Raw genomic sequence first — 26,619 nt, forward strand, 5'->3', positions numbered from 1 at the left:
ATATATGTATGCACATATATATGTATGCACATATATATGTATATATGTATGCACATATATATGTATGCACATATATATGTATATATGTATGCATATGTATATATGTATGCACATATATATGTATATATGTATGCACGTATGTATGTATGCATATATGTATGTATGTATATAAATACATGTATGTATGTGTATATATGTATGCACGTATGTATGTATGCATATATATATGTATGTATGTATATAAATACATGTATGTATGTGTATATATGTATGCACGTATGTATGTATGCATATATGTATGTATATATGTATATACTGTAACACCGTGTGTGTTATTTCATACTTATTTGACATTTTATTATTTTTTAATATTTTTTTTATTATATTTGATGAATTTTTCACATTTTCTCTTTTTAAATTCTGATCGTATTAGTTTTGTATGGTGATCCTGATCCCCTCTCTCCCCGTCCCTCCTTAGACGTGCCTCCAGCGCTCGTTTCGGGCCGAGGTGTACACCTGCCCCGCCTGCCGCCACGACCTGGGCAAGGACTACGTCATGGCGCAAAACAAGACTCTTCAGATGCTACTGGACCAGTTCTTTCCCGGCTACAGCAAAGGACGATGAGATCCAAGTAGAAGACGCGCCGCAGCACACACACACACACACACACACGTATATATATGCATATATATATGTGTGTGTATATATACTGTCGAGATGCTCCATTTTGAAAGATGCATTGCACTTACAGCCATTTGTGTATACGTACAATCACACGCACACAAACCACCTCAGTAGGTTCTGACCTCATCTGTTCTCCATCAACCTCACCAGCCTGAGATTTTTAAGCAAGGACGAACTCGCACAGGGACGCTCGCTAGCCCGCCATTTAGATCCGTCAAATTCTGGCCTCTAACTGCAGAGAGTTCCCGCCACTTCCTTATTGAAGCTGAAGGCCAACATACTTTTCATTCCTGCCAACCTGGTCCACATGTTGGGTACCATCCATGCACTTTAAGCTAGTCGGGCCTATCCCCCTCCAAGCCAACTAGTTTACATGCATTTAAATGCACACAATATACACTTAGTCCAGGGGGGGACTTTTTGACTGGTGGGTCACATTGGGGTCAAAAAATCACTACGACACACTTGCTCTCGGAGCAACAAAATCAAAACACAACACATCCGCAGCAAATTAACGCATCACATACATCGACAGCTAAGCACTAAACATAACACGTCCCTAAAAGCAATTATTTGTAAATGCCCGCAAGGCATGTTGGGTAGTCCAGCTGCAACAACAATATAAAATATTGGATATCAAGAGTGTTAACTTCCTCAACATATTTTGTAAAAATAGAGAAAATGCAACAAGCACGGCAACATTTTGGGAGAAGGAGTACAAGCTACCTAGCATGCCTTGCGGCAGGAATATGTGGTTGTTGTTTTTAGCATGGGTATTGCCCACGTAGTGAAGTAGGAAGGTTACTTGGTGCGTGTTGTGTTGTCGGCTGCACTTTCCATGTTTAAAAAAATAATAATAAAATTTGGAAATGCCCTGTGGACGGGCACCGATGTGGCCCCCCACGTTGACTTAGTCCCAACAAGGAGCATATGTTAGCAGCTAACGTGCTAACAACCTTGAGTAAAAACGAGCACTCGTTAAGATTTTCCATGGAAGCCATTCAGAACCACATAATCATTCCACAGACATGAGCAAAAACCCCCCTAAAAGTGACACACCGTGATCTTAAAACCCCAAAGTGGAGTACTCGCACACTTTTCCCACCACTTAGGCATCGTTCTGCTTGATTTACATCGCTATAAAATGCTCCCGTTTGCGCTGTCCAAACCATCTTGTTTTTAAACGTTTAGACGTGCATCCAGTATTTGCGTTTTCTCAAACGCAGTACCAAACTCTCCATGGAAAAATCCAAGGCTCCTGCCGCTGTTTGTTGCTAAGCAACCAAAGCTGAAGCCAGCACGGGAGACAGTAATGACGCAAGCTAGCCAAGCATTGTAAGGGAACCTGTACTTTTTGGGAAATTTGCCCATTATTCACAATCCTGATGTGAAACATGAAAAGATATTTACCTTTTCTGTGCATTGTAATAAGAGAAAACCGGTTAGTTTTAGTAGCATGGAGTTGAAATATTAAAGAAAAATATGCTATTGTAAAAAAAACAAATAACAATTAAAGTTAGATTTTTTTGGAAAATTATGTAGCTGAAAAAGGCAAAATATTATGGTAACAAAGTCATAATTACATTTAAAAAATAATCCAAGACGGAAATTGAAATAGTTGAGAAAAACAGCAGAAATAAAGATAATATCTGTAATGTAACACAAATTAAGTCAAAATATTAAGAGAAAAAAATGCTGCAGTTTTATGAGAATAAATTAATAATATTTTGTCAAAAAATAATGATATTTTAGTAGCATTGAGTTGAAATATTAAACACAAATATGCTACAATTGAGCTAGCTAAAAATGCTAAAGCCATATTATTATTGTACTTTTTTTTTTTTTAATCCTGCCTTACACACACACACACACGCCTAGCTAGCTGCTAGTCTCAGCGTCACTCACAGACAGACGTTACGAGGACTGGGAGCACGATGTGCTGGAAGACACAGTCATCGCAATGAGAGCGGAAATTGAAAGTGTTGTGGCTGTATCAATTGCTGCTGTGGGCTAAATCCCAATGACTCGCATTGTTAGCTAGCTCATAGTACACTCGTTTTCTGGCTTTATAATGCACAGAAAAGGGAAATAAATGTGTTCATGTTTGACATAAGATTGGATAAGGATGATGGGCAAAAAGTGCACTTCCTCTTTAATTTGACATTTAGCACATGTAAACTGGTATAGTATATAGCACTGTATGAAAAGTTCTATAAAATACCTTGTAGGTAAAGTTTGGTTGTTTGGTAGTAGTTTTCCTAATGATACCTGGAACACGTTGCCCCCTGTTGGTTTGGAGGTGAAGTTGGTGCTGACTTGTAAAATGATTCCTCGGTTTTGTCAGTCATTGACAATGAAGACGTACTCAGAGCACTTATTATATTTTCAGGCAGGTTTGATTTTTATTGCCAGTTTTTACGTTTTTCGTTGTGTTTTACTACAAAGGAGTATGAGGCCACTGTGGGGGAAAAAATTATGAAAATTACAAGAAATTTTTTTTTTGTTGTAAAATACAATTCTATTTTTCCGAGATCAAAAAGGAGTCCTACTTTTTTTTCCAATAAAAAGATGTAATATTGAGAATATAGTTGTTTCCTTTATTGTTTGGAAAAACATTTTTTTAATATTATAAAATAATCATTGTCATTAAATTACAACTCTATTCTTGTAAAATTACATCATTTTATCTCTTCTTTTGCATGACTTTATTTTCATATGATTATGCTGTTTTTTTCTAATATTATTACTGTTTTCACGTTATTTTCTTGTCATTCAAATGTGGACTTTGTTGTAAAATGACAACTTAAATAAGTAAATAATTGGCTTTTCCACCTAATATGACAATTTTATTCTTATAATGACAGCTTATGACAGCATATGTCATATCTTATAAATATGACTTTAATGGTGGCCTTCGTACTCCCTTGTATTATTCCACCCTGCATGGTACTCCCAAAAGGTTGATGGTTGGCAGGGGTTAAAGGTGAAATCACTCGGGCCAGCACAATTTAATCATAAAAGGTGATTTTGTCGATGGTTGGGGGCCCCTCCCCTTTTTTTCGGGCGGGCTTGCGTCGCCTTGCGGGACGTCCTTGTGTTTTCACTTCAGTCGTTCAGGTTTTGTTTTTCAACCATGCAATTCTAAATGCTCTTTGAGAAGCTAACTGTGATGTGCATTAATGATTTTATTTGATTTTTTGTTTGTTCTTTGCATCGACTGGCTAACAAATAGCGCTCCTTCTCCTGCAGTGACCTTTGCCCCCCCTCCTCCCACCCCTGCTGTCTTTATGTGAGCCTACAGTACTAACAGTTTTTTAGACGTCTTGTGGACGCTTCAGTGCTGTGTCGTTTTCCCTCTTTTAAAAAAAAAAATATTATTGCACTCTACTGAAGAAGAAAAAAGTCACATTATTTTTTTCCTTTAAAAAAAAAAAGCTTACTATATCGATGTCTTTTTTTTTCCTCTTGTAGATTTTAGTTGCCTTCCGTTGACACTTTTTAATCATTAGTCACTTTTATGTGCTGACCTTTTTGCAGCATCCGCCAGTCTGTCTTGAGCAGTTCCATTGCTTCATATTGTGATCCGAAAATTTTATACATGTCATAATACTTAATATGTACCGATTAAATATTTGGATTCCACACTCTTGTCTTTATTGACGGATTTTTGACAAGGTACATAGTTCTAAATAACATTAGCGGAGCTGTAAATATTGATGTCTTTATGATTGTTGATTTTAAAAAAATGGTCATGCAATTACAATATTACAACTTTATTCTCATGAAAGTTTTTTTCTAAAATTACATTTTTCAACTTTTTTCCTCACAACACCCTAACTTTTACCACTAGTTCTGTAAAATTGCATGTTTTTGTTACTTGACTTGTACTGTAATGTACAAGAGCCCCCTAGTGGTAGAAATACGCAACTTTCAGGAAGCTAATGTAAATGTCCAATTGTTAACGAATAACATTGACTAAAAAGGAGGTATACTGTCATGTGTTGGTTCATTTTCCCTGAGACTAAGAGCCCCCTGGTGGTAGAAATACGCAACTTCCAGGAAGCTAATGTAAATGTCCAATTGTTGATAAATAACAGTGACTAAAAAGGAGGTATACTGTCATGTGTTGGTTCATTTTCAGTGAGACTAAGAGCCCCCTAGTGGTAGAACGACGCAACTTTCAGGAAGCTAATGTCCTATTGTTAACACATAACTGACGAAGTAGGCCAATTCAATGTATAGTATAATGTAGAGGCGCCTAGTGTCAGAAATACGCAACCTTCAGGAGGCTAATGTAAATGTTCAATTGTTGACATTTGACGAAATAGGCTAATCCAGTGTGCAGCATACAGTAAGATGTTGGGTCGTTAGGCTTAGAGCCCCCCTGTGGCAAAAATACGCAACGGGAAGCAATTCTTTTTGCTTATGAACTGCTTTTAAACATCTCTCAATATCAATTTTAGGCACAAACAAACGTCATCAGAACATCCATATTTTTCATTGTAATTATTGACCTGTTATGTCATGACCTTGATCTTCCCGTTGCTAGCTCATTATGTAATCTCCATGCATGTAAGAACGGCAAATACACATCATGTAACTTTTTGGGGATTGTTTTATTATTACAGAAGCATAATAGGTACCACTATGCGTGTGAACATCAAACCTAGCATGAAACAATATGAGGAATGCAAAATAACTCCAACCATAACATCACAGTTTCTCATCTTCTAATATATCCTTCCTGACTTCCAAAAGCAGGCTGAAAAATAATAATAGAATCAAGATAAAAATGGCAGAAAGAAGCAAAAGCACTTTGGATAATTCACTTTCCTTTCCTTGCCACACATGACACTATCAGTCACTCTAAGTACCAATGAATGGGGCTGTTGTTAATCATGACATTTGTTTCCAACTAATGTTAGTGCTACACAATAAAAGTGGTCCCCCTGACATGTTTTTGCAAATAGGACATTAAAAAAAAAAAGCTGCAGTACCCGAGTGTAAAAACCTGATGACCGCTTTTTTTTGTTGTACATTCAAACAAACGACGTCCACCCATCAGTAAACACGCTAAAGCAAAAAGCTACACGTACGACTACAACAAATGCACCAGCTCTCCCTTTTCCACTCAACTTACGCTCAAAAAAATCCAGAATAGCACACAAAGAAAATGGTGATGAGGGAGGGAAGAACACACACAATGGGTGGAAGAAAACAAGGGGAGGTCTGGAGGGGTCTGAGGGTAGGTTACTCCTCGTCTGAAGAGTCCCGGTCAAAATTGTAGGCCATGAAGAAAACATCAGGTCGAGGCGGGACGAGGGCATGGCCCGGTTTCACAATCTCAAAGCCCAGAAAACTGAACGTCCGCACCAGTTGGGCTGCAAGAACAACACAGGAGTAACACGTCCATGTTCGAGACTCATGATCTTGTTTATCATGTGAGTGTGTGTGTGTGTGCGTGCACATACCGCGATCATCCCTGTTCTTGTAAAAGCAGACAAACACGCTAACGACTTTCAGATGTTCTTCAGCATACTCCAGCAGAGCCGCAAAGCTGCATGGAAACAAGACAAGTGTTTTTGTGATCAACCGTCCTGTCGTGCTTGGAACAATGTACAGTGGCGGACCAGCACAGCGTATCCCAAAGGGCATCTTGTGTGTTCTTCACATGCCAAGGTCACTCAAGTATTTTCCCGAAAGATGGTTTTAAGTCATAAAAATACATTTTTTGTCGTTTACTAACATTACATGTCTAACAATATTCAGACTTCATATCGTAATTTTATTCATAAGGTAAAAAAAAAGGCCAGTAAATTTAGATTTAGCAAGACGCTAGTTGGACAGCACTCACCTCTCCTTGCTGCCTTCAGGAAGTGGGTCAAGAGAGATCTCCACAAAGAGAGCACTGCTGCTTAGGACAGCATCCCATTCAACTGTCTTGCTGATGGTTACACGACTTTGGAAGTGGAGTATCCTGGGGCGACTGTTACCCGCCGGCTCCTCGCTAACTGTCAACTTATGGTCCTGGATGGGGGGCGGGGAGAAATAACATGAAAATAACTAAAGTTGGAAACAGACATTGAGAAACTTTTGGTATGATGGTGGGAGTTGTGCCTACTGAGTAGAGCAACCGAGCTGAAGGAGCGTGATCCCGTGTGCCATTCCCTCGCCCACCTGGGATCTTCAGGGGTGGGAGAGGGGCATCAGGAGCACCACAGAGGCCCTGGGCCGCGGGTACTACTACAGTGCATGGACAGACTGGGTGGAAGAACACACAAAAAAAACAGTTTATGCATTTCCAAATATGTTTTCGATTCTAGTTTGTTTATATCACACAAACAGGAAGTGGAGCTACACTGTAAAATAATGTCTGCACAGCATTAGCGCGCTTTAAATCTCAAAATTCACCCAGTAAAGACCATTTTAACACCCATACACAATTAAAACTTATTCTTATTTGTTGTCGAAGGTTTGATAAACATTGTGTTGAAAGCGTTGTCATGCTGGATTATAATAGTGTTTACATTGCTGTAGCACATCTTGTCTAAGCCCCTGCACAACAGGATGTGGTGAGCCACAACCTCGCTACCACTAGCATGCTGCTACATGACAAACCCATATTTTATGTTCCTTAATATCATATATTATTACGGTATTTGTATTAAAATGACTATCCACGTCATTATCACATTTTAAACAAAACCTGTTAAAGGGCTCTCTCTCTGACTCCTTATTCGTTCTAGTTTTTTGACCATCCATGTCAGCTTTTGATGTTTATGATCTGGCTAAGTAGCGGGCCCGAGCACAAGTTGGCGAGCGTCACTGGGCACTGTGACGACGACGTGATGACGTCACATACAGTAAGTCTTGTTACGTAAAAGTCAACCTTGACTCCACCGTGTCAGCTCACGAGACCGACGTGGGCCTGAAACGTGGGCTTACCTGGCAAATCACGCACACTGCTTTGATTTTTTCATATATATTTATTTATATTATATAATTACGAACGATTATTTGATTGGGCTGGGTACAACATAACTTTTTTATTACGTTACACGTGTGACGCAGTTTATGTTTTAATACCACAAAAAAGAGGAAGTTCGTTGAACAGCCACAAATAACAATGAATACTTGTAAAAAGGATACTATTATACGCCGTGTTATTTCTAAAGATAGCGTTCACCTTTCCGTTAACTTCTGCGTACCCGATGTGGCTAATTAGCTAACCAACATATGTGGTGAAACAGTAGTATCTAACGTTATTCTAAACTAGCCAGCATTTCTACGAGGGAGATTAAACTTATCATTTAACATTCTACGTGACATCCAAATGTACTTTATGTATTATACGTAAAAGTATACATTAATTTCACTTCCGCCATCTGAAAACCCACCCCTCCCCCACACACCGTTAGCATTGGCTAGCTTGGATAAACGTTTTTCTGTTTACTTACTTCCCAATCATGTCACAAATACCGCTACTCAAATCCGCCATGGTTGAAAGAGGCTGCTGTTTTCCTTCCTTTTCGCGAGCAAAGCAATGACTGTTTAGGATCCGCTGGAGGTTGGATTTTACCATCCGGCCTCGGAAAGAGACACGACCAACCGACTGCTCTCTTTGCTATGCTCTTGTTGATGGTGAGTGATCCAGCAGTTCGGAAAGAAGACGTCAAGCTTCTAAAGCGATTATGTTTATACTTCCGGTTATTTTCAGAATGAAATAAACAGCTTCAATAGCTCGGCGCTTTTCTCACCCGCTTCAAGAAGCACATGCTTTTATTATGAAAGTACAAATATCAAGTGTTACCTCCTGCCACTTGACACTACTGACAAAAACGTCAGATGCTAACGATGCTAACAAACGTGACGACTTCTCCCCCTAAAAACCCACCAAAAATAACGTTTGTAACTGACAAAAAACGTATAAAACGTTGAAGTCAAATGTGTCTTCCACCACTTGTGCCGCGATAAGAGACGCCTATTCCTTATGACTCACAGGTGCTAATAAACATCCAGCTTTAAGGCACAGGCTAGTTAGCCTACGTTAGATGGAAAAGTACTGAGGGTAGAGGAAACCGACCTGAAAACAAGTCTAATGTTTGCATTTGGATTCTTGGAATTGATGACAAACTCTGCACAAAGATAACAATCTACGCTTTAGAAACTCAGTTCTGTCACTGGAAATTGGTCGGTGCACTGTATACAATCTATTGAAAGATCTGCATCAAAAATAAAGTTACAAAAAACTTTTTGTTTGGCACAGACGGATCATTTTTGATAAAAACAGAATAACAGAATACAGCGCTGGCACTGGACCTCATTAGATCGTGCATTGTATTATATTTCTTGCACATTGAATGCAACTGTGATCTGATTGTTGTTAAAGGACAAACAAACATATATATATATATAGGTGATTATCTCGGATCGGTGTATTGCAGTGGTCCTGCAATGATATTACAGTCATAATTCTAACATTTCTGTTACTGCCTACGGTCATCCATTCATTCGTTTGCATTTTCTAATCAACTCGCCATAAAAGGGGTACCTGCCATACTCGTTTTAACAACTAGACGGCGCCATAAACGCACAACATTTAAATTGTTAAATCACAAGATGGCAGAGTGAGTGTTTTGCAAGTCTGAAGTTTTTAATCCCAAGTCTCAAGTGACTCAATTGTAAGTCTAACTCAACCATGACCTAGTACAGGGGTGATAAAAGGTCATCCTGATCATTTTTATTGCCGTCGCCATAATGTAAAAATGTGTTCATTAATAATGAGGTATATATTACACATTGCTTTGTCACCTATAACACAAAAGCTGCGATATATACGTATACTTTATATACTATATTATAAACAAAGCATAGCATATGTGTGTGTGTCGTCATACAGCATTGTCGTCAATCAAAAATACGTGACAGAAAAGAAGTATCGCTTTGTTTCGTAGTAAAAAGCGTTTTTTGCCCTCTTTTTGTGACGCGACAGAGGCCCGCCCACCACGAAGTTTGTTCCTCCTCTCTTTCCGTCGCCCGTCCAGGAAGGGGAAAAGAAAGCAGCGACGCCTGAGAGCGACGCTTGCAAGCTGATGTGTCGCTGGCTGTAAAATGGAGAGCGACACCACTGTCCGGAGAATAAAACCATCATCACTGGGGACACATAATAGCTATGCAGGGGCGGGCCACCGGCACGGTTGGGACAACGGCTGGAGCGGCGGCGAGCCGAAGAGGAAGCCCGACGTGAGCTTGTACCTGCTGAGAGAGGGTCTGGCAACTTCCCTGGTGTGCTTGTTTATTTTGCTGCTGTGGGGACTCGTTCATTTGTCGCTCCAGCAGCTCGTCATTGGGAAGCCGAGCGCAGAGTTCAACGCCGAGAGAGCCAGGTGAGTGTGAGAGAACCTCTCCCATCACGGTGTCGGCGGCTAACGGTCCCACAGTCACCTTTCCTCCGGTTTGACCCCTCCTAGAAACCATTACCCCATCAATTCCCCTTGATACCTCACCTGCCAGGTAAACGGAAGTCATTGACAATCCTGTGTCATGGCCTCTTTTATAGGTTGTGCAGGTGTGTCATATATATCGTCTTTATACAGATTGTGCAGGTGTACCAGAGTCTTTCATAGTTTTCAACTGCTCTTTATGACCCATGACATGAAAGCACAAAAAATCATGGACATTGTGGTCACTACGATATGATGACACTCATTCGCTTTCAAATATAAAAACACTGATAAGCAGGCTTGGCGTAATGGAAGTAGAAATGGCTCTTTTTCAGGAGAAGCAAGGATTATGGCGGTCAGCTGTTGAAAGTTGTGGCCTGAGGGATTAGTCAGTCATTTTTGACCACTTGCTCCATTAAAAAGAATTAGTTATGCTTTTGCATTTGATTTAAAAGGGCATGCATGGATAACCATCTGTTAAAGCCGAATCTCATGAGAAAAGTACCGATAACCATAGAACAGTGATTATTGCCATGGATTCGAACTGAAATTCAATATATTTTTTAGTCATTATTAATGAATACTACTCCTGGTATTGACTTGAAATTTCTCACACAGGTCAAAGCACTTTATAAAGCCAAATCTCATGACAAAAGTACCGATAACCATAGAACAGTGATTATTGCCATGGATTCGAACTGAAATTCAATATTTTGTGTTGTCATTATTACTGAATAGGGCAGCACGGTGGTCTAGTGGTTAGCGTGCAGACCAGGGTTCAATTCCACCCTCGGCCATCCCTGTGTGGAGTTTGCATGTTTTCTCCGGGTACTCCGGTTTCCTCCCACATTCCAAAAACATGCTAGGTTAATTGGTGACTCCAAATTGTCCATAGGTATGAATGTGAGTGTGAATGGTTGTTTGTCTATATGTGCCCTGTGATTGGCTGGCGACCAGTCCAGGGTGTACCCTGAAGACAGCTGGGATAGGCTCCAGCACCCCCGCGACCCTCGTGAGGAAAAGCGGTCGAAAATGAATTAATTATTACTGAATACTACTCCCGGTATTGACTTGAAATTTCTCACAAAGATCAATGCACTTTATAAAGCCAAATCTCATGACAAAAGTACCGATAACCATAGAACAGTGATTATTGCCATGGATTCGAACTGAAATTCAATATTTTGTTTTGTCATTATTACTGAATAGGGCGGCACGGTGATCTAGTGGTTAGCGTGCAGACGTCACAGCTAGGAGACCAGGGTTCAATTCCACCCTTGGCCATCTCTGTGTGGAGTTTGCATGTTCTCCCTGTGCATGCGTGGGTTTTCTCCGGGTACTCCGGTTTCCTCCCACATTCCAAAAACATGCTAGGTTAATTGGCGACTCCAAATTGTCCATAGGTATGAATGTGAGTGTGAATGGTTGTTTGTCTATATGTGCCCAGTGATTGGCTGGCCACCAGTCCAGGGTGTACCCCGAAGACAGTTGGGATAGGCTGCAGCACCCCCGCGACCCTCGTGAGGAAAAGCGGTCGAAAATGAATGAATGAATTATTACTGAATACTACTCCCGGTATTGACTTGAAATTTCTCACACAGATCAATGCACTTTAGAAAGCCAAATCTCATGAGAATAGTACCGATAACCATAGAACAGTGATTATTGCCATGGATTCGAACTGAAATTCAATTTTTTGGGGGGTCATTATTACTGAATACTACTCCCGGTATTGACTTGAAATATCTCACACAGATCAATGCACTTCACGCAATATCATGTCTCCATGCAGATGGCACCTGGAGCGCATCACCAGTGTCGGACCTCGGCCGGTGGGCAGCCACGAGAACGAGGTCCTCACCGTGGTCTACCTGCTAGAGCAGATCGAGAAGATCCGCCAAGAGACGGCACAGGGCCCCCATCAGCTCACCGTGGACGTGCAGCGGCCCACGGGCTCCTTCTCCATCGACTTCCTGGGCGGCTTCACCAGCTTTTACGACCGCGTCACCAACATCGCCGTGCGTCTGGAGCCCAAAGGCGGCACACAGCATCTGATGCTGGCCAACTGTCACTTTGATACCGTGGCTAACAGTCCAGGTCAGTGTTTATTTTTTTCAATAATACATTTTTTTTCTTTTTAAACAATATCTTCATTCATTTTTTTTTACAATTCTTGGGCAAAATAAAAACAACCAGCCATCTTTCAAAGAACTGATCTTTCCAAGCACACAGAATATTGTGTTCTATGTAAATATGAACACGGAACCTATCAAAAGAAAGACTAGACTCCCATTTTCATCTGGGGGAAAAAATGTGTTTCTACCTTTTTCCGTTATTTAGTAATCAGCAGGTAAGTTTCAGGAAAATAGGAGTTTCCGACTAAAAAACAGCTTTTTTGTGACTTTGACACAAATATTTTTTGGTACAGCTGAAATATTCAAACAATACAAGTGCAAAAAGGGGTTCTATTGATTATTTATTTATTGCGCATTATTGCAAGATTATTTAATAGTGAAGCTCTCATGTATATTTTTTATATTTGGATGATGTCACAACCAGTGCAGAGTGGCATTACGTCAGCTGGCATAGGCTCCAGCATACCTGCCACCCTAGTGAGGATAAACAGCATAGAAAATGGATGGATGGAAGCTACTAAAGACACTGAAAAAAACAAAATGGAGTCCTCAGTGTTCCAAGGAGCTGTGAGGCCTGCACGCTAACCACCCGACATCTTGCAGCCTGGTAGAATATTCATTCATTCATTTTCTACCGCTTATCCTCACGAGTGTCGCGGGGGTGCTGGAGCCTATCCCAGCTGTCTTTGGGCGAGAGGCGGGGTACACCCTGGACTGGTCGCCAGCCAATCACAGGGCACATATAGACAAACAACCATTCACACTCACATTCATACCTATGGACAATTTGGAGTCACCAATTAACCTAGCATGTTTTTGGAATGTGGGAGGAAACCGGAGTACCCAGAGAAAACCCATGCATGCACAGGGAGAACATGCAAACTCCACACAGAGATGGCCAAGGGTGGAATTGAACCCTGGTCTCCTAGCTGTGCTAACCACTCGTCCGCCGTGCAGCACTCATGCAGCCCCAAACCATAACGATGATTGACTTGATTATTTACACATTATTGGCTGTATTTTCCCGCCTAAATTAAAAGTGGTGTGTTTGGATACGGCCCGCGAACCGATCACCGTGTTCAAGCTGTTTTTTGGAGTTGGGGTAGCAGAGGATTTGCAGCTCACATGAGAGACCGAGAGACATTAAACCTTCAGTCCACAAAGCCACAGCACATGATTGTCACCATTTTTTTTAAAAACCCGTTTCTTGTCGCTCCTCCGTCTTAAGCTATCTGTATCACATGCCCACCTCTTTTCCTCTCATGGGTCTGGCCGGCTTCCCCCTCCTGCCCTTTTTCCTTCTTTCTCCCCCTCGCCATCACACAATGCAACAGGAGCTGGATCTCAACCAGGTCGGCGCATTCCTGGCATGTTTTCACACACGGCCTCCTCCCTTTTATCCCCATGTAGTGTATTATTTGTCCTAGGTCAGCCCTGAACAGTTTAACAGTTATAATGCAATATCATTACAATTGAATTATTTGTCATTATTTATTGAAATAAACACCTTTTTTTCTTAATTTATTTCAGACATGCATACTATGTTACATTATTCTTTCTCACATATACACTTAGAATACAATACACTTACAATATCTATTTATATATATATATACAGTAAACCTCGGATATATCGGACTCGGATATATCGGAAATTCGCTCACAACGGACAGATAAAAAAGAACCAATTTTTCTGTAATGCATTTCCAATAAAAATTCATTGCATATATCGGATTTTTTATAACGGATTTCGCCTATTTCGGACAAAATCTCCAGTCCCGTTCCAATGCATTTCCATTAAATTTCCTTCGCATATATCGGATGGCCGCATCGTGGCGCTCCGATTCGCCGAATCGTGACAGGCCGCTATACGACGTCATTTGCAGCGTTTGCAGTGTTGCCTGCGCGTCCAGGTACATTGGAAACATAGTCAAGGAAGTGCCTTTTTATAACGGATAAAATTCGATTTACGCATATACCGGATATAAATCCGATATATGCGTAAAACGGACATTTTCTGGTATATGCATATAACGGATTTCGCTTATATCGGACAAAACCAGTGGGAACAATTGAATCCGATATATCCAAGGTTTACTGTATATATACACACACATACATGCACACATATATACATACATATACATACACACATCTACATATATATATATACACACATACATGCATACACACAACACCTCATGACTACACATGTCTGAAAAGGAGCAGGAAGAAGCAAAGCTTATTAAATCCTACCCCTTCTCCACGCCGTAGCAGTTACCAATTCAATAAATGATTTTTTCCACACATATAATCACAGAATCTGACATAAGACAAAACAACAAAAGAAGAGTGGGAACATCGGACACCCCAGCAAAACCCCAGGACATTGCTGAAGCACACTACCAACCCCGCCAGTTAACACACTTAACCAACATGGTACGTGTTTTTGATGTTGATATGTGTCTTTTAAGGTGCGAGTGACGATGCCGTGAGCTGCGCAGTCATGCTGGAAGTCCTCTACTCTCTGGCCAACCAGTCTACTCCTCTCCAGCACGGCGTCATCTTCCTCTTTAATGGCGCTGAGGAAAATGTCCTGCAGGTAACGCGCCTCGTTAGATATCGTCTGTATATGCAATGCTTTGGTGCTTCCATTTTAAAAGCCTTTGTCTCTTTTAGGCTAGTCATGGTTTTATCACTCAGCACCCGTGGGCCAAACAGGTGAGAGCCTTCATTAACCTCGAGGCTGCGGGCGTCGGGGGCAAGGAAGTGGTTTTTCAGACAGGTAAAATGCCATTTCATAATAATAATACCAGAAGTGCAGCTGAACTTTTCTTAATCTTCAGTAAATTTTGTGCCAACAGGTCCAGAGAATCCATGGCTGGTGCAGGCTTACGTCCACGCCGCCAAACACCCGTTTGCATCTGTGGTGGGTCAGGAGGTCTTTCAGAGCGGCGTCATTCCCTCCGACACGGATTTCCGCATCTATAGGGACTTTGGTAACATCCCAGGTAATGCCGTTACAACACAAATAGCTATTTATTCAACTCCAAATTGTCCATAGGTATGAATGTTGAGTGTGAATGGTTGTTTGTCTATATGTGCCCTGTGATTGGCTGGCCACCAGTCCAGGGTGTACCCCGCCTCTCGCCCAAAGACAGCTGGGATAGGCTCCAGCACCCCCGTGACCCTCGTGAGGAAAAAGCGGTAGAAAATGAATGAATGAATATTCTACCAGGCTGCAAGGAGGTCGGGTGGTTAGCGTGCAGGCCTCCCAGCTAGGAGACCCAAGTTCAATTCCACCCTCGGCCATCTCTGTGTGGAGTTTGCATGTTAAGCGTCATGAAAAATTGATTGATGCATGGATATGTGTAATTGATTATGTTTTGTATTTCATTTATTTGCCATGATTATACATATTTAATTTAAAACCTACAACTATTACTGCTGATGTATGTGGTTTAACCCATCATTTTGAGTCTTAATGTTATATTTCTGTGTTTAGTTAAGCTCAGTTGGAAACATACGTTACAATAAGGTAAACAAAAAGACAGTAGTTAATGAGGAAGGAACCTCCCTAACCACTAATTAGCATGTCATTAGTTCCTCAGTAAGTACTCAAAATGTATGTGCTTTAGTTCCTGAGTAATTACACATTAGTTGCTCATTAGTCCCTCAGTTACTACTGTACTTTTGTCGACCTTAATTGTACAGTGAGACAATCTTTTTGCAGGCATCGACCTGGCCTTCATCGAGAACGGTTTCATCTACCACACCAAGTTCGACACGGCAGACAGAATCCTCACCGACTCCATTCAGAGAGCAGGTATGCAGACAACACCTGTCATGTGATTAAAAACGACGAAGGAATAACTGCAGATAATGTATATTTACTGTATATCCACACTATATGGAGGCTGTTTTGCACATGCCTCCTGTTTCAGTGCATTCAGCGCTTTTCTAATCTTACCATCTTCACATGCAAGATGCGCACATCCGAGCGTACCTGCCGGCGACTCCATTACCTGGCGCTCGAAGGATTGTGCTCGACTTAGCAGACAATCCAGTCTGTCAGCATTATAAAAACAAACACACCCCGCCTCCCTCCCTCCCTTCCTCACTCACTTGCTACTACTGGAAATCTCATGTGTGCACATTAATTATTAGGGAAAGTGAAGAAGCAAGTATTTTTAGTCTGGCATGAAGAAGGCAGCCCCTGCGAGCACAGTGTTGTGCATGAGCCCTCCTCGCTTTTCCCAGCCAGGCACCCGCCTGTTTATGCTGCAGGAACAATAAGTACATTGTCTTGCCTGCATGTGTTTACTGTGCTTTTTAACCATGCGAGCATGCAGGAAAAGCAGGCCTCGGGCTGCAAAATAAACCCTCCCTCTCTCTCTCTCATGTAAGCCACATTTCTCTGCTACTACTACGACCTTCCACGACATGCTGAGTCACACTGGGAGGTGTTCATAATGTTTTGGCGGCCCTTATTTAACGACGTGAGTTATAACGGAGAGTAGATGTGTTTAATGATTGATGCGATGACACTGATTTTATTGAGAGTAGGGAAATGCAGTCATTAGAGGAGGGTCAAAGGTCACTGTCTCATGGGTTATTCAAAGAGAATTGCATATTTTTTCATTAGCAAGGAGGCATTTATAGAAGTGCATTGTCTATAATAGCCAATAAAGTTATCATTTACACAACATACTAACACCCTGGATTTTGTGTTAAATGACGGTCAAGTGGTTAGCGCGCAGATATCACAGCTAGGAGACCAGGGTTCAATTCCACCCTCGGCCATCTCTGTGTGGAGTTTGCATGTTCTCCCGGTGGGTTTTCTCCGGGTACTCCAGTTTCCTCCCACATTCCAAAAACATGCTAGGTGAATTGGCGACTCCAAATTGTCCATAGGTATGAATGTGAGTGTGAATGGTTGTTTGATTATATGTGCCCTGTGATTGGCTTGCCACCAGTCCAGGGTGTAACCCGCCTCTCGCCCGTAGACAGCTGAGATAGGCTCCAGCACCCCCGCGACCCTTGTGAGGAAAAAGCGGTAGAAAATGAATGAATATTCATTTATTTCCAGGTATTAACCTGGTACACAATAATGAATACTCTTGTAATAGTAAAATGCTATTACACCTGTTATTTGAGGTGTGACATAAATTTTAAGTGGATGACTTCTGCTTCCTGCTTGTAGGTGACAACATCCTGGCCGTCCTCAAGCATCTACTTATGTCTGAAAAGCTGGCCGACTCCTCGGAGTATCGCCATGGCAACATGGTGTTCTTTGATGTGCTCGGAGTGGCGGTGGTGGCTTACCCGGCACGTGTTGGCACCATCATCAACTACATGGTCGCCCTGGCAACTTTCGTCTACCTGGCCAGGAAAGCCTCTCTGCCTGGAAACCGGGGTTGGTTGAATAATGACAAACACGTCATTATTATTATTATTAATAGTAGTATTATTATTAATATCCTATTTTGGGAATATTTGCATCATTCTGCCGCAGGTGGGCGTTATGTTCGAGATCTGACCTGTGCCACAGGCATGGTGGTGCTCAGCTGGTTGGTCACCCTGCTGTCGGTCCTGATCGTGGCTGTCCTGGTGACGCTGTTAGGTCGCTCCATGTTCTGGTACAACCATTTCTACGCCTCCGTCTGTCTCTACGGAGCCGCCGCCACAGGGAAGATGGTGCTGGTGCACACGCTGGCCAAGAACCTCTACTATGGGGTGAGTCCTTCTCTCTTTGATGGAGCGTGTGAAGTCAGGATGGCGCCATGTTTGTCACGCAAATGGAAGTTTTGCACTAATCACAAATACCGATAATGTTGTACAAATACAGAGTATATTCATTGCGTTTCAGCATATATATTACAAAATTTGTTTTATTCAAAACATAAGTCATTTTTGCTTTTTTAAATGTATTTTTGTTGCATTTTTTGTAACAATTTTTAAAAAAATATATATATATTTTAGCCAGTAATTAACCCAATATATAACAATTTTTTGCTGTTTTTAAAGAATTTAATAATTTTTTAATAATTTTATTATTATGTTTGGGGTAGAATGTTGGAATTTGGTGGTTTTAGCCAATAAGTGTTTTGTGCTGTTTATTTCATTTAATAATATTTTTTGGTTACAAAGGCATGAATAATATAATAGCAACAAAAAAATGCTCAATTTATTTTCACTTTAGTCTCGGATTATTGTTATTTATAATTTACTTTTTTAAAAATCTTTTTAAACGATCAAATTTAGGAATTAATGTATTATTTTATTTGTATAAACAAATGGACTTTCACTTTAAAGATGATCATCAGTGTAGAATAACACACTTAAATTAAAAAAAAATAATGCATGCATATTTTTCTTTCTACAAATAATGATCTTTAAAAAAAACATAAAATGTCAAAAGAATATGGCGTCATTTCACAGATAAGGAAACTTAAGAATAAGGGAAGTTTAGTGCAATAATCAACTAAGGCTAAAGATGAAATGAAATGAAATCGAATGGTTTTCGTTTTCACCGAAGCCTGAAAGAATGTGGTCTAACTGGACGGGATGACTGATAACTGATAACTTCCTCAACAGAATGTTCCTTCATTGCCTTGTCGTTATAATCAAGGTGAAGACCCGGTCACATTATTTTGCGAACCATTGATAACTCATGATGACATGACATCATGCCTCGCGCTGCAGTTGTTGGTTCCTCTTCCTTCATGCTGGTGCCTGGACATACCCTGTCATTGTTTGTGTGTGCGTGTTAAAAAGATAGGCATGTCTAGACATTCAACAACAGCTCTATTGAACAGCGGGATGATGTCTTTGCTGCATGGAACTCAACAATGCACTATTTAATACCGGCAAAGAGCTGAAGTCGTTATACACCAAGACCTTCGCCAAGTTCAAACAATCTTATACACGCCTGTCTGATAAATTGAATTAAAAAATGATAATGTTCAGAGCAATGTTATTTCACCCCAAACCTGTTATTTCACCCCAAACCTGTAATACCAACAACTTTCTCCACGGTGCCATCTGCTGGATCTGATGGGTCACTGCCCCCAATTGACCAAACATAAAATAAAAGTAAATACATTTCCTCATCTTAATTTGCAACAAAAGGTAACAGCTTCTTATTTTGCGCCACCCCCTTCAAATATTATTATATATATATTTTTTTTTTAGCTTAACGGTTGTGTAACTCCTGTAACTCCAAGTGGCTAATTAACGAGTGAATTATCTAACAAACCAAGTAACAGGGTAAGTTTCAAACTAACTAGCTCAGGAGCTAAGTAGCTAACTAACTTGATTTAGTAACTAAATAGCTTAATACCTTACTGACTAAACGGCTAACTGATTAGGTAAGTAGCTAAGCTAACACCTAACAGGCTAAACACCTAACTGACTAAATGACTAACTGATTAGCTAAGTAGCTAAGCTAACACCTAGCTGGATAAATGGCTAACTGATTAGCTAAGTTGCTAAGATAACAGGGTAAGTGGCAAACTAACTAGCTCGGGAGCTAAGTAGCTAACTAACTTGATTTAGTAACTAAATAGCTTAATACCTTACCGACTAAACGGCTAACTGATTAGCTAAGTAGCTAAGCTAACACCTAACTGGCTAAATGGCTAACTGATTAGCTAAGTAGCTAAGCTAACACATAACTGACTAAATGACTAACTGATTAGCTAAGTAGCTAAGCTAACACCTAGCTGGCTAAATGGCTAACCGATTAGCTAAGTAGGAAACTCTCTAATTGTGTAACTAATAAGTAAAGCTTGAAAAATAACTAAGGTAAGTAACGCGCAAACGGGTTCAGCAAGTAAATAGCTAAGTAGCTACACAGCTAAGTAGCTAACTAACTGAATAGATAACTAATTAGCGAGGTAACTAGTTCTAATTAGCTAGCTAAGTGGCTATAAGTAGTAGTATTATCAAACTAGCTTAGTGGCCAACAGGCTAATTAGTCACAAGTAAATAGCTAAGTAGCAAACAGTGCAAGTGTTTGGAAAAATAAATTCAAAATACTAGCAGAAAATAGGTTTTATAAACAGCTGTAATTTTTGGAGAATTAGTTTGGGGAAAAAGTTAATATTAGAATAGTCAAAATATGGAAATAGATTAAGTTTAAGAAGACTATTTTGAAAATTTTAAAAAAACGCAAGAATAGGGGAAAATGACAAGAGCGAAGTTTATACTATTGTTGCTTTACAAAATATCAAAGTGGTCCTTGTATCCTATCATTTTTCAGTATATGGCCTTTGCTGGAAAAGGTTTGGACATGCCTGTACTAATATATTTGTGTTTGTTGTGTGTGTGTGTGTGTGTGTGTGTGTGTTAGGGTGTGCGCTTGGTGGAGCTGGGAGACCTGTACTTTGACGTGAGCCTGCTGCTGTGGTGCTGCAGCCTGGTGTGGTTGACCCAGCGGGGCCTTTGCTCGGCGTACGTGCCCATGCTCATGGTGGCCTTCCCCCTGGCCACCAAACTGCTGCTCGCCAAGGAATTTAAGAACAGAGGCAAACATGTTTTTCTTTGAATCTAACTTCATATGATGATGTAGAGGGGTATTAGCTGATTGCTACTGTTGTGTTGTTTGTGTAGGTGCGTCGTTTAAGTACAGCGTCCTCTACCTGCTCGGTCTGGCTTTGCCCTACCTGCACTTCATGTTCCTCATTTGGGTGGTGTTTGAGATCTTCACTCCCATCATGGGACGCAGCGGCACCGAGATTCCACCGGAAATGGTCCTGGCTGCCATGGTTACCATTGGGACTATATTGATCTCTTCCTTTTTCGTGAGTGCGCCTCCACAAACCAACCGATGATGAAATTGGTCCAATCGTAATTCCCATCATCTCTCAGATTCACTTCATCTACCTGATGCGAAGCACTAAGTGGATCTTGGCGGGCCTGGCATCCATCTTTACGATCATGTTCCTGCTGGTGTCTTGCAGTCTCCTCTTTCCTTATTCGGGAAGCCCCGACAGCCCACGGCCCAAGCGGGTCTTTTTGCAGGTTCCCTTGCAACACACACACACACACACACACTGATTTGTGCAATTCATTTGCAATGTTGAACCCGAAGCTCCAAAGCAATCTTCTTGACATTGCATTAGAATGCAAAACAAAAAGCGCATCCAAGAAATGTATAAAAAGTATAGTCAGGGGAACGTCACTCCTGAAACCAGGTCTCAGCTGGTGAGCGTTCAGCGCACCTTCGGCGCACTGTTTTGTCAGAAAATTTTCATTGTGCCAAGGTGAAAATGTGGACACGTCCCCCTGGTGTGCCGCCACATGCATTTCACTGCCGCCCAGTCGACCAGAATACCAAACGGGCTCCACACAGTGGGTGCGCCACGGGGTGCGCCGCACTCCACAAGCGTCATTAATTATAACCAAAACATGCGCCAAGCAAATGAATTTTTCCCAAAAGAAACAATGTAAATCAGATTAGTCCGTTTTTGAAAAGCCATAAATGTTGGTATGCAGTTACAATGATACTCGTTACAAGCACAAAACAATTTGAAATGCATATAAATACATATAAAGGTATTAAGGACGAAAGATATGTATACATTTTACCTCATCTTTTTACCTTCATTGAAGACACGACTTGTGACTGTTCCTAAAGGCATGATGTAGCATGGAGATCAACCACTACCACCTTCCTTTATCATGAGTCATTGATGGTGGCGGTTGATCTCGCTGTTACACCGTGTCTTTGGGAACAATCCCGTCCTTCATTGTCTATGAATGAAAGTTAAAAATCAGACAAGTAAGTTTGTTGTATGTTGGCAGCACACGACACGGACCTTCCATGATCTCCAGGGCCGAGTGGAGAGTCAGGACTCGGGTGTGTGGATCAACAGCTTTGACTACACAGGCATCCAGCACATAACGCCGCACATTCCCGAGATCAATGACAGCGTCCGCACATACTGCCGCGAGGACCGCCCCTTTTGCGGCTACCCTTGGTTCCTGCCCGTCAAGTTCCTCAGCAAGTCGGTGATGTTTGAACTTTGAACTGTCAACCTCGATGTCTCTTTTTAATCCTTGTGCTTTTTTATAGGAGGAACTGGTATCTCCCTGCTCCTCAAGTGTCTCCTAGCTCTCCGGTGGAGTTCAGCCTGGTGTCCAAGGAGACGACGCCGTGGGGAACCATTAAGATGACCTTTGATGTCAAAGGTTTGAGAGTCATGTCCTTAAATAAGGCAGCGCCGGTCGTGCAATATGGTAACTGTATGTTTGTCCAATGTAGGTCCAAGTCACATGTCGCTTTACTTGATGCCTCGTAGAGGAGCCAGCCTCACCTCATGGTCCTTTGGCGACGGCATGCCCCGGTTTGACGTGAGCGGAGAATATTTTGTCTTCTATTCACATGGCTTGGACGCGCCCACGTGGACCTTCTGGTTTGAAATACAGGTATTCAAATGATAAGGCAGTAAAATAGGAGTCAGGAGTAATTGTGGAAATTATTTTGTATTTCAAAGTTTTGCTTTAAAGTGGGGCATGGCATGAAATTTAAGCACAGCTCCTTATTTGACTATTTCGAACACAAACATTTCAGTTAACTAATTTCTGTTTAATTGGGCACAATTGAGGCTGCACGGCGATCGAGTGGTTAGCGCGCAGACCTCACAGCTAGGAGACCCGGGTTCAATCCACCCTCGGCCATCTCTGTGTGGAGTTTGCATGTTCTCCCCGTGCATGCGTGGGTTTTCTCCGGGTACTCCGGTTTAGTCCCACATTCCAAAAACATGCTAGGTTAATTGGCGACTCCAAATTGTCCATAGGTATGAATGTGAGTGTGAATGGTTGTTTGTCTATATGTGCCCTGTGATTGGCTGGCCACCAGTCCAGGGTGTACCCCGCCTCTCGCCTGAAGATCGCTGGGATAGGCTCCAGCACCCCTGCGACCCTCGTGAGGATAAGCGGTAGAAAATGAATGAATGAATGAATGAATGGGCACAATTGAGCCACAGCATCTATAGTTGAAGGGAGGGTATTTATTGACTCAACTGCAGAGAGTACCCATCATTTATTAAGGGTTAGTTTTAGGGCACAAATACATTGTATATGTACTATTTACTATTAGAGCAAAGGGCATAATGGAAGGTAATATACTAACAAAATATAACTAACCCGGACGGCACGGCGGTCGAGTGGTTAGCGCGCAGACCAGGGTTCAATTCCACCCTTGGCCATCTCTGTGTGGAGTTTGCATGTTCTCCCCGTGCATGCGTGGGTTTTCTCCGGGTACTCCGGTTTCCTCCCACATTCCAAAAACATGCTAGGTTAATTGGCGACTCCAAATTGTCCATAGGTATGAATGTGAGTGTGAATGGTTGTTTATATGTGCACTGTGATTGGCTGTCCACCAGTCCAGGGTGTACCCCACCTCTCACCCAAAGACAGCTGGGATAGGCTCCAGCACCCTCGCGACCCTCGTGAGGAAAAAAACGGTAGAAAATGAATGAATGAATATAACTAACCCATTTCTGTTGTTCATCTCCAGCCGCCCAGCAATCCGTCGGGCCCTGAGGGAATTATTTCAGTGGCCATCTCTACTCACTATTTCTTCGGTGAGGACCAGAGGACGCCTCAGCTGGAGGAAATCCTGCACAGGTTCCCCTCTTGGGTTTTCCCTTCATTTTGGGTCAGCACTTACGACATGTACAGATACTGAGGGCGCCGCCCATTCTGCTGCTCCCTGATCAGCTGAGATGTGGAGGAACTGTAAAGTGGTTCTTGCTGCCTTGACACACAACCCCCCACCCACACAAACACACATATACACACCCTGAGAGACCCCCACCATCACTGTGTCTAACCAAGCGAAGAAATCGTCTCACTTTCTGGTCGGCGCAAAGACGTGGGGAGGGGGACGTCCTCTTTATTTATCTCAAATCTGTGGTGCCTTTTTTTCACCATCTTTCTCTTTCCCACCCTGCCCCCCCCCCCCCCCCCCTCTATATTTCTTACCGAGCACCCTCTGTTTGCACTCTCATGCTAACATGCTACCTCTCCTCTTCATCAGCAAAAGCATCCTTTCTTCCCTAACAACAACAAAATATCACCGCTATCGGCACTGCAGTCTTCAGCCTCTAACTGGAAACCTTTTTTTTATCCTCTATCTACTACACCCTTCATCCGTTAGCCTTTTGATACTAGCAACAAAGCTAATGGTTTGTGCACGAAGAATCCAATGGAGACAATTGTGCCTGGAAGTTAAAACAAAATAGATTAAGCTGTGAAATTCACATGTTTTTGTTTGTTTTTTTGTTGTGAAATATCAGGCCTGTAAATGTTCAGGTGAGAGAAACCAGCAAGGCAACATCGGACATTGTTGTTTATCTTCATATGTCGTCCCGGTAACAGCGCATCCGTGAATATCTTTATATACTATGCTTTTTGCTCGGCATGGGCATCATCATAATGATAAATAATAATACAATTTTATAGATACTAATCGTAACTGAGAAGTAGATACCATCCATCCATCCGTTTTCTATGCCGCTTATCCTCACTAGGGTTGCAGGTATGCTGGAGCCTATCCCAGCTATCTTTGGGCAAGACTGGACTGGTCGCCAGCCAATCACAGAATTGATTATATATATACTATAATCTGTAGTAAATATTGCCCCAATAGTAAAACATATATACATAATAAATAGCAATTCACTGAAAATCCAAATACATTTTTAAAATTGTTAAAAATACCATAGTTTGTAATAGTTTGTTTCTCAGTTGATAAAATGAGTAAAAATATCCAAAAAGGTCATGCCCATCCCTAGTATTTGATAATATGCATTGTTATTCTTGCCTAAGTGGGCCACATCAGCCGACACTGTACTGTCACTGACACTGTGTGCCACTTTAGTAGTAGTAGTAATACTAAGTCATGAGATTACTGAACGCTGCTATGATTACTTCTTACTATCAAAAATAGCATGTGACTTCCTCCGTCCTCGCCACCGATCAGCCCACCCCCCCCCGGCCATCAATCACATCTCACATGACCGTCACTCAACGCATCAGGAGATTGTTTGCACTCACTTGAAACACTTTTCAATGCTGATTGTTGAAACTGCTGACGTGGGCCTCCTCAGTGTACAGGACAAATACATCACCCGGACAAAAGTATTGGGACACCTGATGTCAGAGTTTGCTGTTTAAGCTTAATTGATTAACACGTTTAATCAATGTGTGTCGCAACATTTTCGTCCATACAGCACAAATTTGATTGTTCTAAATCCTTGCAACAGAAGGAGTACCCATTCTGATTGAGGAGCTGATTACTATATTGCTAGAGTGGAACCTCCAAAGTCGGAACCACACTGACAGCCTAGCAGGAAAATGCGATAATAACCATAGAAGAGGAATAAACACCATTCGCAGCCGTTACGGTTTGAAGATCGCTTCAATATATTGCGGTTTCATGTCTGAAGGACCACTGTACACTTACAGTGCAATACCTGTAAAATGCCACTAGGTGACGGTATGACCCCTAAAATATCTTGTCATGGCTGAGTACTGGTGGAGCTAATAAAGGTTATATAATGGTGACATTTTGACCCCGGAACAGTCACTTTCACTTTGGAGGTTCCACTGTATTTTTTTTGTATATTCTTTTCTTGTTACTGTAAATGGCAAAATAAATGGTTAAAGTATCAAGAGTGTAAGCATATTAGATCTTTGTTATCGAAAACAAGGGGTCTGATATAAAGTCGTAGCACCATCATCTTCACGGTTTATCCACAATAACAACACAAATACTAATAACTGTTGATGAGAGCTATCCTAGGCTACATGTTGGAAAGTCTTAAAGCCTGTAAAAGTCAAAGCTATTTGTTATTTCTATCCAAAAAGGTTTTATGTGCTTGGTTTTATTTTGTCGCCCTTTCACTCATTCCTCCTACGATAACTTTTTGATACTTCTGTTTTTTGAATTTTAAATACTGACCATGTTTTTTTTGTTGTTTTTTTGAGTGTGTAATGGATTTGACACTTTACCTCTAACTGCTGTTTGTGTTTGGTTTCTTAAAATAAAAAAAATGCAGTTTTGAATTGAGTTGCTATGGACTGTTGCGACCTGGATTGTGGATTTAATACTTCATTGATTTTACATGATGATAAAGCTTGAAAGAAATGAGCACTTCTAATTAAAAAAATGCTTATTATATCAATGTTGTTTGTCTGTTTGGTGCTCAACTGTTAGAGGTAGGGTATTTATTTATGAGGAGACAAATGTGTTTGCTAATAAAGATTAGGTATCAGTTTGAGGTGTGCCATCTTTTTAAGTTTTTAATTGAGGCATGGGGTTTGATTACCGCTGCTTTAACTGTGA

General features: G+C 41.3%; 3 protein-coding genes across 3 annotated transcripts in view; 2 read left to right on the plus strand and 1 right to left on the minus strand.

Annotated features, from left to right (window-relative positions):
- LOC131108688 (E3 ubiquitin-protein ligase UHRF2-like) overlaps nucleotides 1-4,845 on the plus strand; it is a 32,898-nt gene extending 28,053 nt beyond the window's left edge. Inside the window, exon 16 of the mRNA XM_058059905.1 lies at nucleotides 479-4,845. Coding sequence (XP_057915888.1) covers nucleotides 479-625 — 147 coding nt within the window. The 3' untranslated portion in view covers nucleotides 626-4,845. The remainder of the gene's footprint in view (nucleotides 1-478) is intronic.
- A 437-nt stretch (nucleotides 4,846-5,282) lies between these two features.
- Nucleotides 5,283-8,719, minus strand: oaz1b (ornithine decarboxylase antizyme 1b). Its single transcript, XM_058059913.1, is given in 6 exon segments — nucleotides 5,283-6,066; nucleotides 6,157-6,242; nucleotides 6,540-6,712; nucleotides 6,807-6,893; nucleotides 6,895-6,946; nucleotides 8,143-8,719. Coding segments are annotated over 6 exon segments (654 nt in total). The 5' UTR covers nucleotides 8,268-8,719; the 3' UTR covers nucleotides 5,283-5,935.
- A 965-nt stretch (nucleotides 8,720-9,684) lies between these two features.
- LOC131115157 (endoplasmic reticulum metallopeptidase 1) lies at nucleotides 9,685-26,454 on the plus strand. Its single transcript, XM_058064375.1, has 15 exons — nucleotides 9,685-10,071; nucleotides 11,921-12,225; nucleotides 14,738-14,865; nucleotides 14,943-15,048; nucleotides 15,128-15,274; nucleotides 15,997-16,089; nucleotides 17,467-17,679; nucleotides 17,779-17,999; nucleotides 20,617-20,791; nucleotides 20,877-21,067; nucleotides 21,135-21,287; nucleotides 22,071-22,273; nucleotides 22,342-22,457; nucleotides 22,531-22,694; nucleotides 23,788-26,454. The coding sequence occupies exons 1-15, from the start codon at nucleotides 9,797-9,799 to the stop codon at nucleotides 23,956-23,958; spliced, it is 2,661 nt and encodes an 886-aa protein (XP_057920358.1). The 5' UTR covers nucleotides 9,685-9,796; the 3' UTR covers nucleotides 23,959-26,454.
- Nucleotides 26,455-26,619: the final 165 nt, after the last annotated feature.

The sequence above is a fragment of the Doryrhamphus excisus genome, chromosome 2, assembly GCF_030265055.1.
Source record: "Doryrhamphus excisus isolate RoL2022-K1 chromosome 2, RoL_Dexc_1.0, whole genome shotgun sequence".
Taxonomy (NCBI): domain Eukaryota; kingdom Metazoa; phylum Chordata; class Actinopteri; order Syngnathiformes; family Syngnathidae; genus Doryrhamphus; species Doryrhamphus excisus.

What these genes read in the sequence shown, in the direction of transcription:
- LOC131115157 (XM_058064375.1), top strand. Translation starts at nt 9,797, where the DNA reads ATGGAGAGCGACACCACTGTCCGGAGAATAAAACCATCATCACTGGGG. An exon ending in CTGAGGAAAATGTCCTGCAG is followed by an intron (nt 14,866 to 14,942) that starts GTAACGCGCCTC and finishes TGTCTCTTTTAG; the next exon opens with GCTAGTCATGGTTTTATCAC. An exon ending in TATTGATCTCTTCCTTTTTC is followed by an intron (nt 21,068 to 21,134) that starts GTGAGTGCGCCT and finishes ATCATCTCTCAG; the next exon opens with ATTCACTTCATCTACCTGAT.